We start from the raw sequence: 13,289 nt of genomic DNA, 5'->3' as shown, positions 1-13,289 counted from the left end.
GAATAAGATGGGTATTTCTCAGGTAGTCTTCGTAGTGCTCAACATTAGGAAAAGGAACATTATCAGACTTAGATCTTTTCAAAGGAGGCATTTTAAGCAAGAAACCCTAAACCAAGAACAAGACTTAGAAACTTAAAGAGATGGAAGAAGGATATACTCAGCACGATGAAAGATCCAAAGGAGAAGAATAGAGCAGACGCGGGCGACCGGAGATGGAATGGCGGCAGACCGCGAGAACAGAGCTGGGAGATCGGATTTGATGAGAGAATTGGGAACGAATGAAAGAGGAAGGAAGAGGATCGGGTTCTTTAGAGGAAGAGGCAATGGTCCAGATGCGTTCAAGCTAATGATCGATGGTGGATATCGAATCGGGTCAAAGAAGAAATCAAACCAAAACCCAAAACCGAAATAGAGAACGAAAACTGAGTTCAGAATTAACCCTGTACGGTCGACCGCAAAAAATCCAGTGACTAAACTAGAAAACGATTCTTCATACAGTCGACTGCAGATCCACGATCGGTCGACCACAAGAGATTCGGAAACATATTGGGACATGAATTTTTTTTTGAAATATTAAACTTGTTTTATTTTTTAAATAATTTTAAATATGTATATATTAATAATATGTCCAAGAGATCAGTAAATATATTCAATATGTAAACCATAAAAATTTCATTTAAAATTGTAATTTCAAATAACATTTGAAACCATGAATAATCAAAAACAACTAAAACTTATGTTATTTAAGATTTTGAAATTAAGCATATTTTGGTACCCAAATGTTTTTGGTACCAATAGGATTAGGAACATGACCCCTATCATTTAAATCCAATGCCCTAGGGTTATGAATCCGTTTGGGCAAATTTTGTGCACCGATATGGTCAAAAAAAATTGTAAACATGACCCATACAATTGTAATTTGTGCAATGTAAAGGTTTGAATGGTTTGCATTGACCGAAATGGAATGCACGTGGTTCATTTGCAAAAATAGATTTTTCTTTGTAATTATTTTGCAAACGAGAATTTCTTTTCAAATCGAAACAAAACATGGCCAAATGACCAAAACAACCACAATAATCACATTTGTACACATGTTGAATCTAAGGTAGATATTTGTTTTCTCATTTGATTCAACTCGTCATTGTGCATACAAGCATTGCTACTAGAAGTAGGATAAACAAGATTTTTCATCATAGATTTCAACTTATCTACTTCTAACATAGCATCATGTTTTTCATGAAGCAAACTAGCATTTTCAATTCTCAATTTTTTATTGCATTCTTTAAGAATTATATTTTCATTTGCAATAAAATTAAACTTAGTGGCTAGTGTTTCATGAGTGGATTTCATATTTACATACTTACTCTTTACATCAATATAGCAATTGTGTAACTTTTCAAACTCAAGAGCAAGTTCATCAAAAGTAATAATATCATCGTTATCGCATACCTCACTAGGGTTATCACCTAGTGGTATTGTACATGGAGATGAGGCTTCTTTAGAACTCAAAGTGGGATTTTCCAACGCTTGTTGAATGGCCTCCAATTTCCCTTCATGTGCTTCAATACATTTCCATAAGGCGCAAGCACTAACAAAATTAGCAAATTTGTTAGAATATGAAGAATGAAAAGCATTAATCAAATATTCTAAGAAAAGCTTGTTCATATTAAACAATCTTTTATCATTCTCACACCATTTAGATTTTTCCGAAATAGGAACAACATAGCCATCCTCAATAATTTCCCACAAATCGAATTATTTAGATTGAACAAATAGTTTGAATCTAACACGCCATTGAGCATAGGGAAAAATATCCAAATGAGGAGCAATATTAATAGCATATCCTAAACTAGATGAATCATACATATCCATAAAGATAATATGTAAGAAGCAAAATGCAATCAAAATTAGATTAGCACAAATACGATAACTTGGATCTTTAACTCAAGGTGATTAGACCTTAAATCAAAGAGCACCAAGCTCTAATACCAATTGTTAGACCCTAGGGGGGTGATTAGGGTCTTATGCTAATCTAATTCCAATTAAAAATTATATTGATTAAGTTAATCAATTTGTTCTTGCAAGAGATAGATATGAATAAGAACGATAAGAATAAGCACAAATGAAATATACGCTAAGAAAACACAAACATAAGATATGTTTATGAGGTTCGGTCCCCACGACCTACGTCCCCGCTCCTCACCTCGAGGAGATATCCACTATCACAATCCGGTTTGAAAGTTAGAACTTCTACACACTCGGTTTATAAGCTCACCGAAAACTCTCACACAACAAACACTATGAAATCACACTTTACACACTAAGTGTAGGAACCTAGCCCATGTCCTCCTCCTCAAGTGCTCGGATGCAACCTTTCCCTAGGTTCGTCAACCGACGCCACTCCTATTGGATTCAACCCCGTCTCTCGCCACACACTTCTCTCGGTGTACAAGTATATTACAAGTGATACTCACAAATAAAGATTAAATACAATGGTTTGTTCTCGAATAACAAGTGAGAACACAATGAAGCTCACACTCACTAATTCACACCCCACAAACCCACACTATATAGTATGAAAATATTAAGCTCAATATTGTGTGTGTGATAAATGAGAACAATGAAATTTAATTCAATTTAATATAGCAAGATATGAATATGAAATTGACAAATAAGCTATATAAAAGAGTTTAGATAAACTTCTCTATAAACACAAAGAACTGAAGAAATGATGATGAGGATGGATTCCTCAATTTGAATTCAAGGCTTCTTCTTTGTGAAAAACTGCTCTTTTGAAACAAAGCTTGAAACAAGGCACTAAACACCTCTTAAACACTTTGTAAACTTAAGTAATCAATTCTCTTGGATAGTTCAAGTGTTGAATGCAGTAGGGTATTTATAACAACCCAATACATTAGTAAAAACCCAAGTAAAAAGACCAAAAACCCATTAGAAAACAAAACAGTGAACTAGCCGTTACTGTGCAACGACTATATTTGCGGTCGACCGCAGATCCACGGCCGGTCGACCGCGAAAGGCAAACCCAGAGAGTAAGGTCTCTGGACAATTTGCGGTCGACCGCAGTGACACGCTCGGTCGACCGAAAACAGATATACATGAAAACTTCAGATTTGAAAATGGATTTTCAGTGCGTGTAAAAGTTAGCAAATGTTGTCCAACAAATATGAAACTTTGGGGAAAGCTTATAAATGAGAGAATAAGCATGTTTGAAAAAGGAATTGTTGGAAATGCAATTTTATTTTGTAAAAGCTCACTGTTTTTTAACAGTGTACAGAAAACCTGTTTTTCATAAAAATAAGAATTGAATTATGACTTATGAAATTGTATTTATATTTCATGAATACATTATATATATTATGAAGTATGATAGAGATGTAAACATGAAAAAAAACAATTCTAACAAAGTTTGATAGAAAATCATTTAAACAAACTTGTGTTGTGTATACATATTGAGCTTAAATAAAGTCATACAATATATGTAGACAAACCTCTCTTATACCTAGGTGATTGTCACATATAAACTTGCATCTTTAACTCTTGATATAGAAATCTTTTCACCATGTGTTGATGTCCTGAAAAGGAAAAATAAACCACAACCACTAGAAAACAAATTAGCTGTAAATTGTTTGAAAAATCATCATCAAAACCAAAGGGCCAACAATCATATGACTATTCGAACACCTACAGGGTCAACACCTTATGCATTGGTATTCGGAGATGAGGCTGTATTGCCACTTGAGGTATAAATTCCATCTTATAAAGTTGTAATCTATCAAGGGATTCCAGAGGATAAAGCACTAAAAGATCGCCTAGAAGAATTGGATGGCTTAAAAGATAAATATTTAAAAGTAAAACAAATTTTGGAGATGTATCAAGCTCGTATTTAACGAGCATTTGATAAAAAAGTTCATCATAGATCCTTTAAGGCTGGTGATTAAGTGTTGACTGTTGTTCATCCTATCATCACAAGGTGAACAAAAAGTTAGTTTGAACAAAAATGGGAAGGCCCTTTCATAGTGCAAGAGGTTTACTCTAACGAGGCTTATAAAAATAATTACACCTGATGGGGATTGCTCTCCTTCCCTAGTAAATACAAAATTTCTGATACGATATTATGCCTAAATGAGGCATAGTACTCCAAACTTTCACGCGTATAAACTGTAAGACACTCTAAACTTTTATGAGTATAAACTATAAGATAATCCAACTTTTAATAGTATGAACTGATAACTCCAAGCTCTTATGAGTATAAACTAAGAGCAACTCTAAACTCTAAGAGGATAAACCATGAGTAAACCTATTAGATAGGCATGGTCTATACAAGGTAAGAAAAAAATATTACTTTTCTCTTTCTACACTCGAAAAAAATTATTTTCTTCCCATCCCTTGGTATTTCGATGATAACTTTCTACAAAGAGCTTCAATTCAAGTAAAGTTACTTTTATACAAAAACAAACTCAAAATTTGATCTTTTTCTTCAAACAAAAAAGTCATTTGGAGTTTTCTAAACAAAGTTATAACAAAAATATATGAACCTATGTGCAATCTAGGGCAGACCAAAAATACAAATTAGAAAAATGGGGCAGCTCTGATGGCTCATTTTAGCAGGCGATCTCTCACCTGCTAACTTGCGCCACTACCGAAGTCAAATGGGGAAGAAGAAGAAGAATAGTGGAAGACAGTTGTTCAACATTGGTCTCCGAGCATCCAATTCAAGCTTGCTCTCACCTGCGGAGCAATCTCAGCTTAGATCTGATGATGATGATGAAAGTTCTCCAGGTATAATGGGTTCAACTGGTCCAAAAGGTGAAAAGAAGAAGAAAACAATGGCGGATATTCTTGATTCTTGCAACTCTCAATCTGTAGCTCCTCTAACTGGGGTTCAGGTACGTAGTCTGAGTAGATCTCTTACTTCTGGTGTGGAAACTTCATCCATGGTATCTTGGGCTGATGATCTTGATCTAGATCTAGAAATGGATTCTCCTCTTAATCCAGTTCTTTCACCTGTTAAAATTTCCTCTGCGACTCCTTTGAATCCTATTTTGAACTCTGGAAATAATAGTGCTCCTTTGAGAAGTTCTGGTATCGGTACTGTTCCATTGAATTTTGAAAATCAAGAAAATGCTATTAATTTGGAATCAGATAAACAGGATGAGATCATTCCACCACCAGTTCTTAATGATGCTCCAAAAGAGATTCCTAAAAGAAGTTGGGTCAGTTTTTTTGCTGATAATAGAAAACAGGGCAGTGGTTTAGATCTAAACTATATTCCCCCTGTATCAAAGGATGTGGTTTCTTTTAATGATGAAGAATGGAATAAAGGGGTTCAAATCTGGCAGTTCTCCCTTGTTGGTCAGGTTATGGGGTTGAATGTCAAATTTAAAGCAATGGAAGGTTTCATTAAGAAAGTTTGGTCTCCTATAGCTCTGCCTGAGATTAATCTTCTCAAATCTAGAGTTTTTCTCTTCAAATTCAATAATAAGGATGATATGAATAATATACTTTTATCTGGTCCCTGGTTTTTTGGTTCTCGACCAATGTTATTGAAGCCTTGGACAGTGGGGGAGGATTTTGAAAAGATGAAGGATTGTATCTATCCATTGTGGATCCAGCTACCAGAGCTAAAATTAAACCTATGGAATGCTAAGGGAATAAGTAAAATTTCTAGCACTATAGGCCATCCCATAGCTACTGATATGCTCACTGCTAATATGAAAAGACTGGCATATGCTAGAGTGCTTGTTGAAGTTAAAATGCCTTCTCCTCTCCCTGATCAGATAGCTATCAAAGGGCCTGATGGTTCAAAATATTTTCAAAAAATTATATATGAATTAAAACCAAGATGGTGTGATCACTGTAAAAATGTTGGGCATGATACTAAATTCTGCAAAAGACATTATCCTGTGCAAAGATGGGTCCCTAAGCAAAGAAATATTGCGGTTCAACCTGGTAATAAATCTAGCCTGGCTGCAGGTGAAGTCCTGGAGAAACAATTTGATGATCCTGTTGGTAATCAACATGCTGACAGTTAGCCTGGCTGCAGGTGAAGTCCTGGAGAAACAATTTGATGATCCTGTTGGTAATCAACATGCTGACAGTATTAGCTTGCATCCTCCTGCAGAGAAAATTGGAGTTGAAACTATGTCTATTTCAGAAGAAGTGACTCCAGCTAGTGAAATGAACAGTGCTGTGCACGTTGTGCATGTTCATCCTGTTTTGGAAATAAATAAGGGAAAAGAAGCTATCCTTACTGGAAACTCCTGGACTCAAGTTCATAGAAACAAAAGCAAAGGAGTAAATCCATTCTCTCCTCTTTCCAACTTGATATCAATCCTAGACCCCTCAAATATTGATAGGGGGGAACAAACCAATGAACCTGTTATTTTGGAATGTTAGGGGATTGAACAAATCCCCTAAACAGCATTTGGTTAAAAAACACCTTATGCAATACCATCTCTCTTTTCTAGCTCTTCTTGAAACAAAGCTGAAGCTAAGTAATGTCCAGGCTATTGCTAAGAAGATTGATATTAACTGGCAGTGGTTTTCTAATAACAATAATTCAGACAAAGCCAGAGTTATGATCTTGTGGGATCCTAATATTTTTGATGTCCATATCATCTGTTTTTCTGCTCAACATATCTCTTGTGCTGTCAAGTCTCTGGATGGAAGACTAAATTGCATCATTTCCTCAGTTTATGGATATAATCATGCTGATGCTAGGAAGCTGTTATGGAATGAACTCTCTCAAATTCAGCAAAATTTAGGTAATCTGCCTTGGTTGTTGTGTGGTGACTTCAATGCTATGATCTCTGATGATGAGAAACTGGGTGGTACTGCTCTAACAGAAGCTGATACCTATGATTTCAATCAATTCATTGATACCTGCCAGCTTTCCCATTTGAAAACCATTGGTTGTTTCTTTACTTGGAATAACAAACAAGATGCGGCTACCAGGGTTCTGAGCAGACTGGATAGAGCTTTAGTCAATGATCAATGGATAAATACTTATAATTCTAGTCAAGCAGAATTCCTTTTACCCAGTTTCTCTGATCATTCTCCTGCACTTGTTACAATTTTTGAGGATCAAGTGCATGGTAAAAAGCCATTTAGGTTCTTTAAAATGTGGACCAAACATTCAGACTATCTGCCTACAGTGTCTTCCATCTGGAATACTTCAATTGATGGTCACACCATGTTTTCTATTGTTTCAAAGCTTAAACTTCTGAAAACAGCTCTGAAGGATCTTAACAGAAGGCACTTTAATAATATCAGTGAGCAGGTTTTGAGAGCAAAAGCTAATCTGGAAAATGTTCAAAAGGCCTTATCATTAGACCCTCTTAATGATGCTCTCATAAGGCAAGAGAAGGATTATATCTCTTCTTTCAATAAGCTGTTAGATTGTGAGCTTTCTTTCTACCAACAAAAAGCTAGAATAAATTGGAATCTCCAAGGGGACAGGTGCACAAATTTTTTCCACTTTATTGTCAAAAGCAACAGGCACAAGAATAGAGTCATGGTCCTGTATAACAGCAATGGCATTAGAATTACTGAGGGTGATATGATTATCCAGGAGCTAATTTCTTACTATAAGACCCTGTTAGGATCATCAGTTCCTACTGTCCCTCCTGATACAGATATAATCAAAAATGGCCCATGTCTCAATGACCTCCAAGCCAGGGAATTAGCTAAGCCAGTCACAAAAGAGGAAATCAGGAATGCTATCTTCTCCATGTCAGATGAAAAGGCACCAGGCCCTGATGGTTTCAATGCTTCATTTTACAAATCTGCTTGGTCCATTATAGGAGATGAAACCACAAAAGCTATAGTGGATTTTTTCAAGTCTGGTAAGCTTTTGGGTACAATAAATTCAACTGCTATTACTCTTATCCCCAAGATACAATGTCCTTCAACTCCTGCTGATTTTAGACCTATCTCATGTTGCAATTGTATCTATAAATTCATCTCAAAGATTCTAGCTAACAGATTACAATCAGTTCTGGGGTTTATCATCAGTGAAGCTCAGTGTGCCTTTGTAAAAGGTAGGCAAATCCAGAACAACATTTTATTGGCTCATGAGCTAGTAAAGAACTATGGAAGGAAGCATCTGTCTCCCAGAGCCATGCTTAATATTGATATTAGGAAGGCATTTGACACAATAAATTAGGATTTTCTGGATAATATGCTCAGGGGCCTGGGCTTTCCCAATACTTTTGTTGACTGGATTATGACTTGTATATCATCTCCTAAATACTCCATATCTCTTAATGGCACCTATCATGGTTATTTCAAGGGAGCTAGGGGATTGAGGCAAGGAGATCCTCTCTCCCCTTACTTGTTTATCATTGGTATGGAATATCTATCAAGGGATTTGTGCAAACTGAACAATGACAGAGAATTCAAATTCCACCCCAAATGCAAAAGTCTCAGAATATCCCATCTAATCTTTGCTGATGATCTGTTATTATTCAGTAAGGGAGATGTTAAATCTGTCATGAAGATCTACCAGTGTGTCAGGAGTTTTGGTTCTGTCTCAGGGCTTGAAGCAAATCTCACTAAATGTTCCATCTTCTATGGAGGAGTTGATGACAGAACAAAGAATGATATTTTCAGTCTCATTGGTTTTCCTGAGGGGATTTTACCTTTCAAATATCTTGGTTTACCACTGATTTCTAAAAGACTGTCTTATGTTGATTGCAGTCCCTTATTCATGAAAATTTCAAACCAATTTCAGATTTGGTTGAAACACAAGACCCTCTCCTATGCTGGCAGACTACAAATAATAAAGAGTGTCATTCTTGGAGTGCAAATTTTCTGGACTTCCTGCTATATATTGCCTTCTAAAGTCCTTCAAAAAATTGATGATCTCTGCAGGGATTTTCTTTGGGGCAAGGCTGATCATAAGTTCAAAGCTCCGCTAGTCTCTTGGGATAAAATCTGCACAGGGAAGAAGCAAGGAGGCCTTGGTATTTTTTCAGCCACAAACTGGAACTTGGCTACTGCTATGAGAACTCTATGGTATGTGCATTCTAACAAGGAACTTCTGTGGATTAAGTGGGTTCATGGCACTTATTTAAAAACCTCAACCATTTGGCAAGTTGAAAGTAAAGCTAGTGACTCATGGCTATGGAAACAGTTATTAAAAGCAAGGGATAAAGCTGCAAATCTTTTTGGTGGGACTGATAACCTCATTTAGAACATCAGGTCGTGTTATATTAACTCCAGGATTCACCTTTCTGGCCTGTATAAGCTTTTATCCCCAGTTAACATCAGTGTTCCTTGGTCGGATACTGTCTGGGAGGTTTTTAATCTTCCTAAACACTCTTTTATTTTGTGGCTAACCATTCAAAATAGGCTACTCACAATGGATAGATTGATCAAAAGAGGGATCATTCAATCAAATATTTGTTCCCTGTGTGAAAGAGATGCTGAAAGCCATACGCATCTGTTTTTTGAATGTCATTTCTCTATGACAGTTTGGAATGAGGTAATGAATTGGCTCAAGTTCAAGTGGAGGACATGTAACTGGAGGATGCTTCTTGATTGGTATTGCAATAGATTAAGAGGGAGAGGCTTCAAATTGAAAGTGAAGAGAATGGCGCTGGCAGCAGTGGTATATAACATCTGGAAAGAACGAAACAATAGGATCTTCAACCAAAAGAAAAGAGCTCCAGAGCAGATAGTTAGAGACATAAAAATTGGCATGTACTCTGTCATCCTCAACAATCCTCTAATGCCGAATGAAGACAGGGATTGTTTCCTCTCCCTGTAGAGCTTTTTACAAATGTTTATACTTTTGCTTTCTTGATTTGTTTTTCTAGTTACCAGATCCCATGAAAATCTGTGTAATTTGATGTACTTAACTTTACATTTTTTGGTTTGTGAATAAAATCTTTCATTTACCAAAAAAAAAAAAAAAATACAAGTTAGTGTTAGTGCTCTCACATCATTTTATAAATAAAAAAGATCTTCAATAGCCTTCAAAGTCTAAGAGGATAAACTATGACTAAATATAATGCCACAAAGGCTTGTCCATCAAAGTTTAGTGAAAAAAAACTCTCTTGTGTACTCAGTAATGACTTCCTCTTTATGGAGAGGTGAAAGTATCAAATGCAAGTATAAAATCTTCATGTCTAACCTCCAATATAAATAAATAAGGTCTATTTAAAAAATAATTATTTCTTAAAGGATATTACACAGGTTAGAATAGTTTTTAAGGTAGTCAAAGATGCTTCATATTCGGCTTTGAGATGTTGTATGTTAGGAGATCTTTGTTGTGCTTGATGAAGCAATTGTATAAAATTTCCTTTTTTATCCAAGGCCTTCTTCAAACATGCTTCTACTGTGTCAATTGTTTTTAATTCGATTTCAAAAAACTCAATCTTCTTCTCTAAATTCTAGACCTTCTTTCTCCACTTTAGAATCTTTTGATTCAGATCGTTCTTGCATAATTGATTATGATTAAAGAGATAAGACTTTCCAATGATTTTAAAAATTCTAGAGAAGATACCATATCAGTATTTTCAGGCTTGGAGATCAACGCTTGCTGGAGTGCATGATACTTTATGGCAACTACAATAATTTTATCAAATGCTTTCCTTAACTTGCCACTCGAGTTATGAAGGGATCCATACAAAGCAATTTTATTATCTATTAATTTGATAAAACCCTCAAAGTCTTGCTTGAAAAGGACCTAAGGCTTCTGTTCTCAAAATTCTTTCACAAAAATGGGTACCAGTATATCTACAACTGAGCTCACAGAAGGGTCAACTGGTCCTTCATCACTTGTATCATCACTAGCATCAATAATTATTGGTATTAAGGTAGCCTCATCAGATTGTTTTTCATCAACTATCATCAAAGTACATGACTAGAGCAGCCTTGACATTGTACTTCTAAAATCTCATCTCTGTTCTTAATGTGATAAATTATGTGCATTTAGAGATGCTCAACTATAAAGGACAAAGATATAACTCATAGACCTTGTTCTTTGAATTCCTCCAAAAAGACTTGGGTAGCTTGCTCAACTAAATTAGAATTTTCGCTCATAGTATTGTTCATCTGGGGAACAACCATAAATTGGTTCTGTTGAATTGGAGTGCCTTGTTTTGATATATCTTCATCGCTTGAAAGGCTATCATTTGTTTTAGATTAAGTCCCATCTTCATCAGAAGAGTTGCCAAAAGAATTAGGTTCTTTGTAATCTTTGAAAGTATCAAGGCTCTTAGCAGAGGACACATTTTTATTAGTTATCTAAAGTAAATATAAAATCCTGATAAGTATATACCAAAAAAACTAGTCATGTGTATGGACTATCACGGGAATACAACCACCTTGTCTATATATTAAGGTTCTTAAGGTACAATTGAAGTAGGTATAATGTGATCCTCACCATCTTCAAAATCTACAACCACCATATTAACACTAGTGCTTTTATTTCTTAGTTGTGAGATGGAAGTTGCTTGATTGGCTTTTGATACTAAATCAGAAGAAACACGTTTACTTTTTCTTGGGATCATTAATAAAAGAGCCTTTTCATTTGGTGTTCTAAGTAGGTGTTATTGAATCCTCTAATGATGATGATGATTGTTGAAATTTTTTATAGTGATTAAGGTTTAACATATACCAAGAATTGATTAGAAACTTAGTTACACCTCATTTTGCTCAGAACAAAGAATATATAACTTCTTTGTTTCTTCAGCAAAGAATTCATGATATTTCTTTTGATACCAAATAACATAACCATGAAGAATCTTTCCTATTCGACCATCAAAAGGAATGATGAAATACTTGCCAGTCCCTACTCGAAAAACGAATCTCCAATAGCAATACATCTTACGTAAGTTTGGTTCAATACGTGCGCATGGAAAACCTGGATTAGGAACTCCTTAATCATAACAAAATTAGCGGGCAAAGACATGAGGATTATATGGTCCAGTGAAGAGCTTCTTTCCTATCCTGAGAGGAAGGATACCTTGGCATATTGAAAGAAAAAAATGAGGAGTGAGAGCTTAACATCTTTTGCTTAGATGAAACCATGAGGAAGAATGTTAGAGTGCATAAGGTCTCCACTTAAGTTTTTCATCATCACCTTCATGAAGAAATTGCCTAGCCTCTTTAGCAGAATAAGGGAATTCTGAAGTTTCTATTCCTAAAATTTGTAGTAAGAATGGAGCATTTGATTTATGATTTGAAGAAGGGAACTATATTTCAATTTTATCTTCAAGTAGCTGATCATATAAATTAGGAAAATATCGAGAAACCCATCCGATCAAATAATGAATAGGCCAAGTGCAAGACACTGCCAAGTGATCCGTAACCCAATAGTTGATTTCTCGATAAAGAGTGTAAAGTTCTAGAATGGTCAGTGAATAAAGTTTTCAATGGTCAGTCATTCCTGCAGCTACAACGAACACGTTGGGCCTAGATTAGGTCATAAGGAACTACAAATTTTCATAACATAAGGTGAGAAAAGCTGCAAGTGGTGTGTTCTTTCCAAAAGTTTTGAATTCTATTGAAAGACTTGCCCTTATATTTTCCTTTAGATTTGATTCGATGATGTTGCCCATGAAAGAAAAACTCTAGCCACATTTCAAAAGAGATGCTGTCTACAGGACTAATATCTCTAAGATATTGATAGCTATTTAGTAGCACCTTGAGAGGTTACCAATGTTTTACTTCAGCATCTTCAAGCTCTTCATTTGTGGGAATGTATTCATCATATACTAGTCCCTAAATAAGAAGACCCCCAATTCTCTCCATATTTAATAAATTGATAGAAAGATCTCCCTATTTAATATCAAAGATATTACGATCTTTATCCCAACGCTCTAAAAGAGATAGTACGTAGAAGCTAAAAGTCAATATTGTAAACTCTAAGAGATGAAAGTTGTTGATGTACTAGTAATCACATAGTCAATATGTATCTAGGGCAGGATGAGGTTGTTGAGGATTGATGAGGGGCCGCTTTCTTCCCTGACTTTATGTCTATTTCTTAAGTTAGGTATCTGAAGAATCTGCACAAGTAGAAATTCGTGAGAGGGCAGGGATTGGTTCCCCCATTGTACCTCAAACGATCAAATTAGTTGATGAACTTGAGTGGGGTCCAGAAAGAACTGTGTGTTCTTGTGTGCAGTAAGATGCATGCGTTAGAGGATAGAATCTTGGAACCACCTTAATGTTAGAATAGTATATGTATTTATACCCAATGCATAAGGGGTAGATTAGTCACTTCGGCCGAGCACAGAAGGGCAGTGGCGAAGTGTGGGCTG

General features: G+C 35.7%; 2 protein-coding genes across 2 annotated transcripts; both read left to right on the top strand.

Moving 5' to 3' along the window:
• LOC109832831 lies at positions 4,671–8,185 on the top strand. The gene is made up of 3 exons (XM_020400276.1): positions 4,671–5,970; positions 6,065–6,412; positions 6,489–8,185. The coding sequence occupies exons 1-3, from the start codon at positions 4,671–4,673 to the stop codon at positions 8,183–8,185; spliced, it is 3,345 nt and encodes a 1,114-aa protein (XP_020255865.1).
• LOC109832815 lies at positions 9,383–9,790 on the top strand. The gene has a single exon (XM_020400258.1). The coding sequence runs from the start codon at positions 9,383–9,385 to the stop codon at positions 9,788–9,790; it is 408 nt and encodes a 135-aa protein (XP_020255847.1).

Source organism: Asparagus officinalis, chromosome 1 (genome assembly GCF_001876935.1).
Source record: "Asparagus officinalis chromosome 1, Aspof.V1, whole genome shotgun sequence".
Taxonomy (NCBI): Eukaryota; Viridiplantae; Streptophyta; class Magnoliopsida; order Asparagales; family Asparagaceae; genus Asparagus; species Asparagus officinalis.
This window is presented reverse-complemented; position numbering and strand designations above follow the sequence as displayed.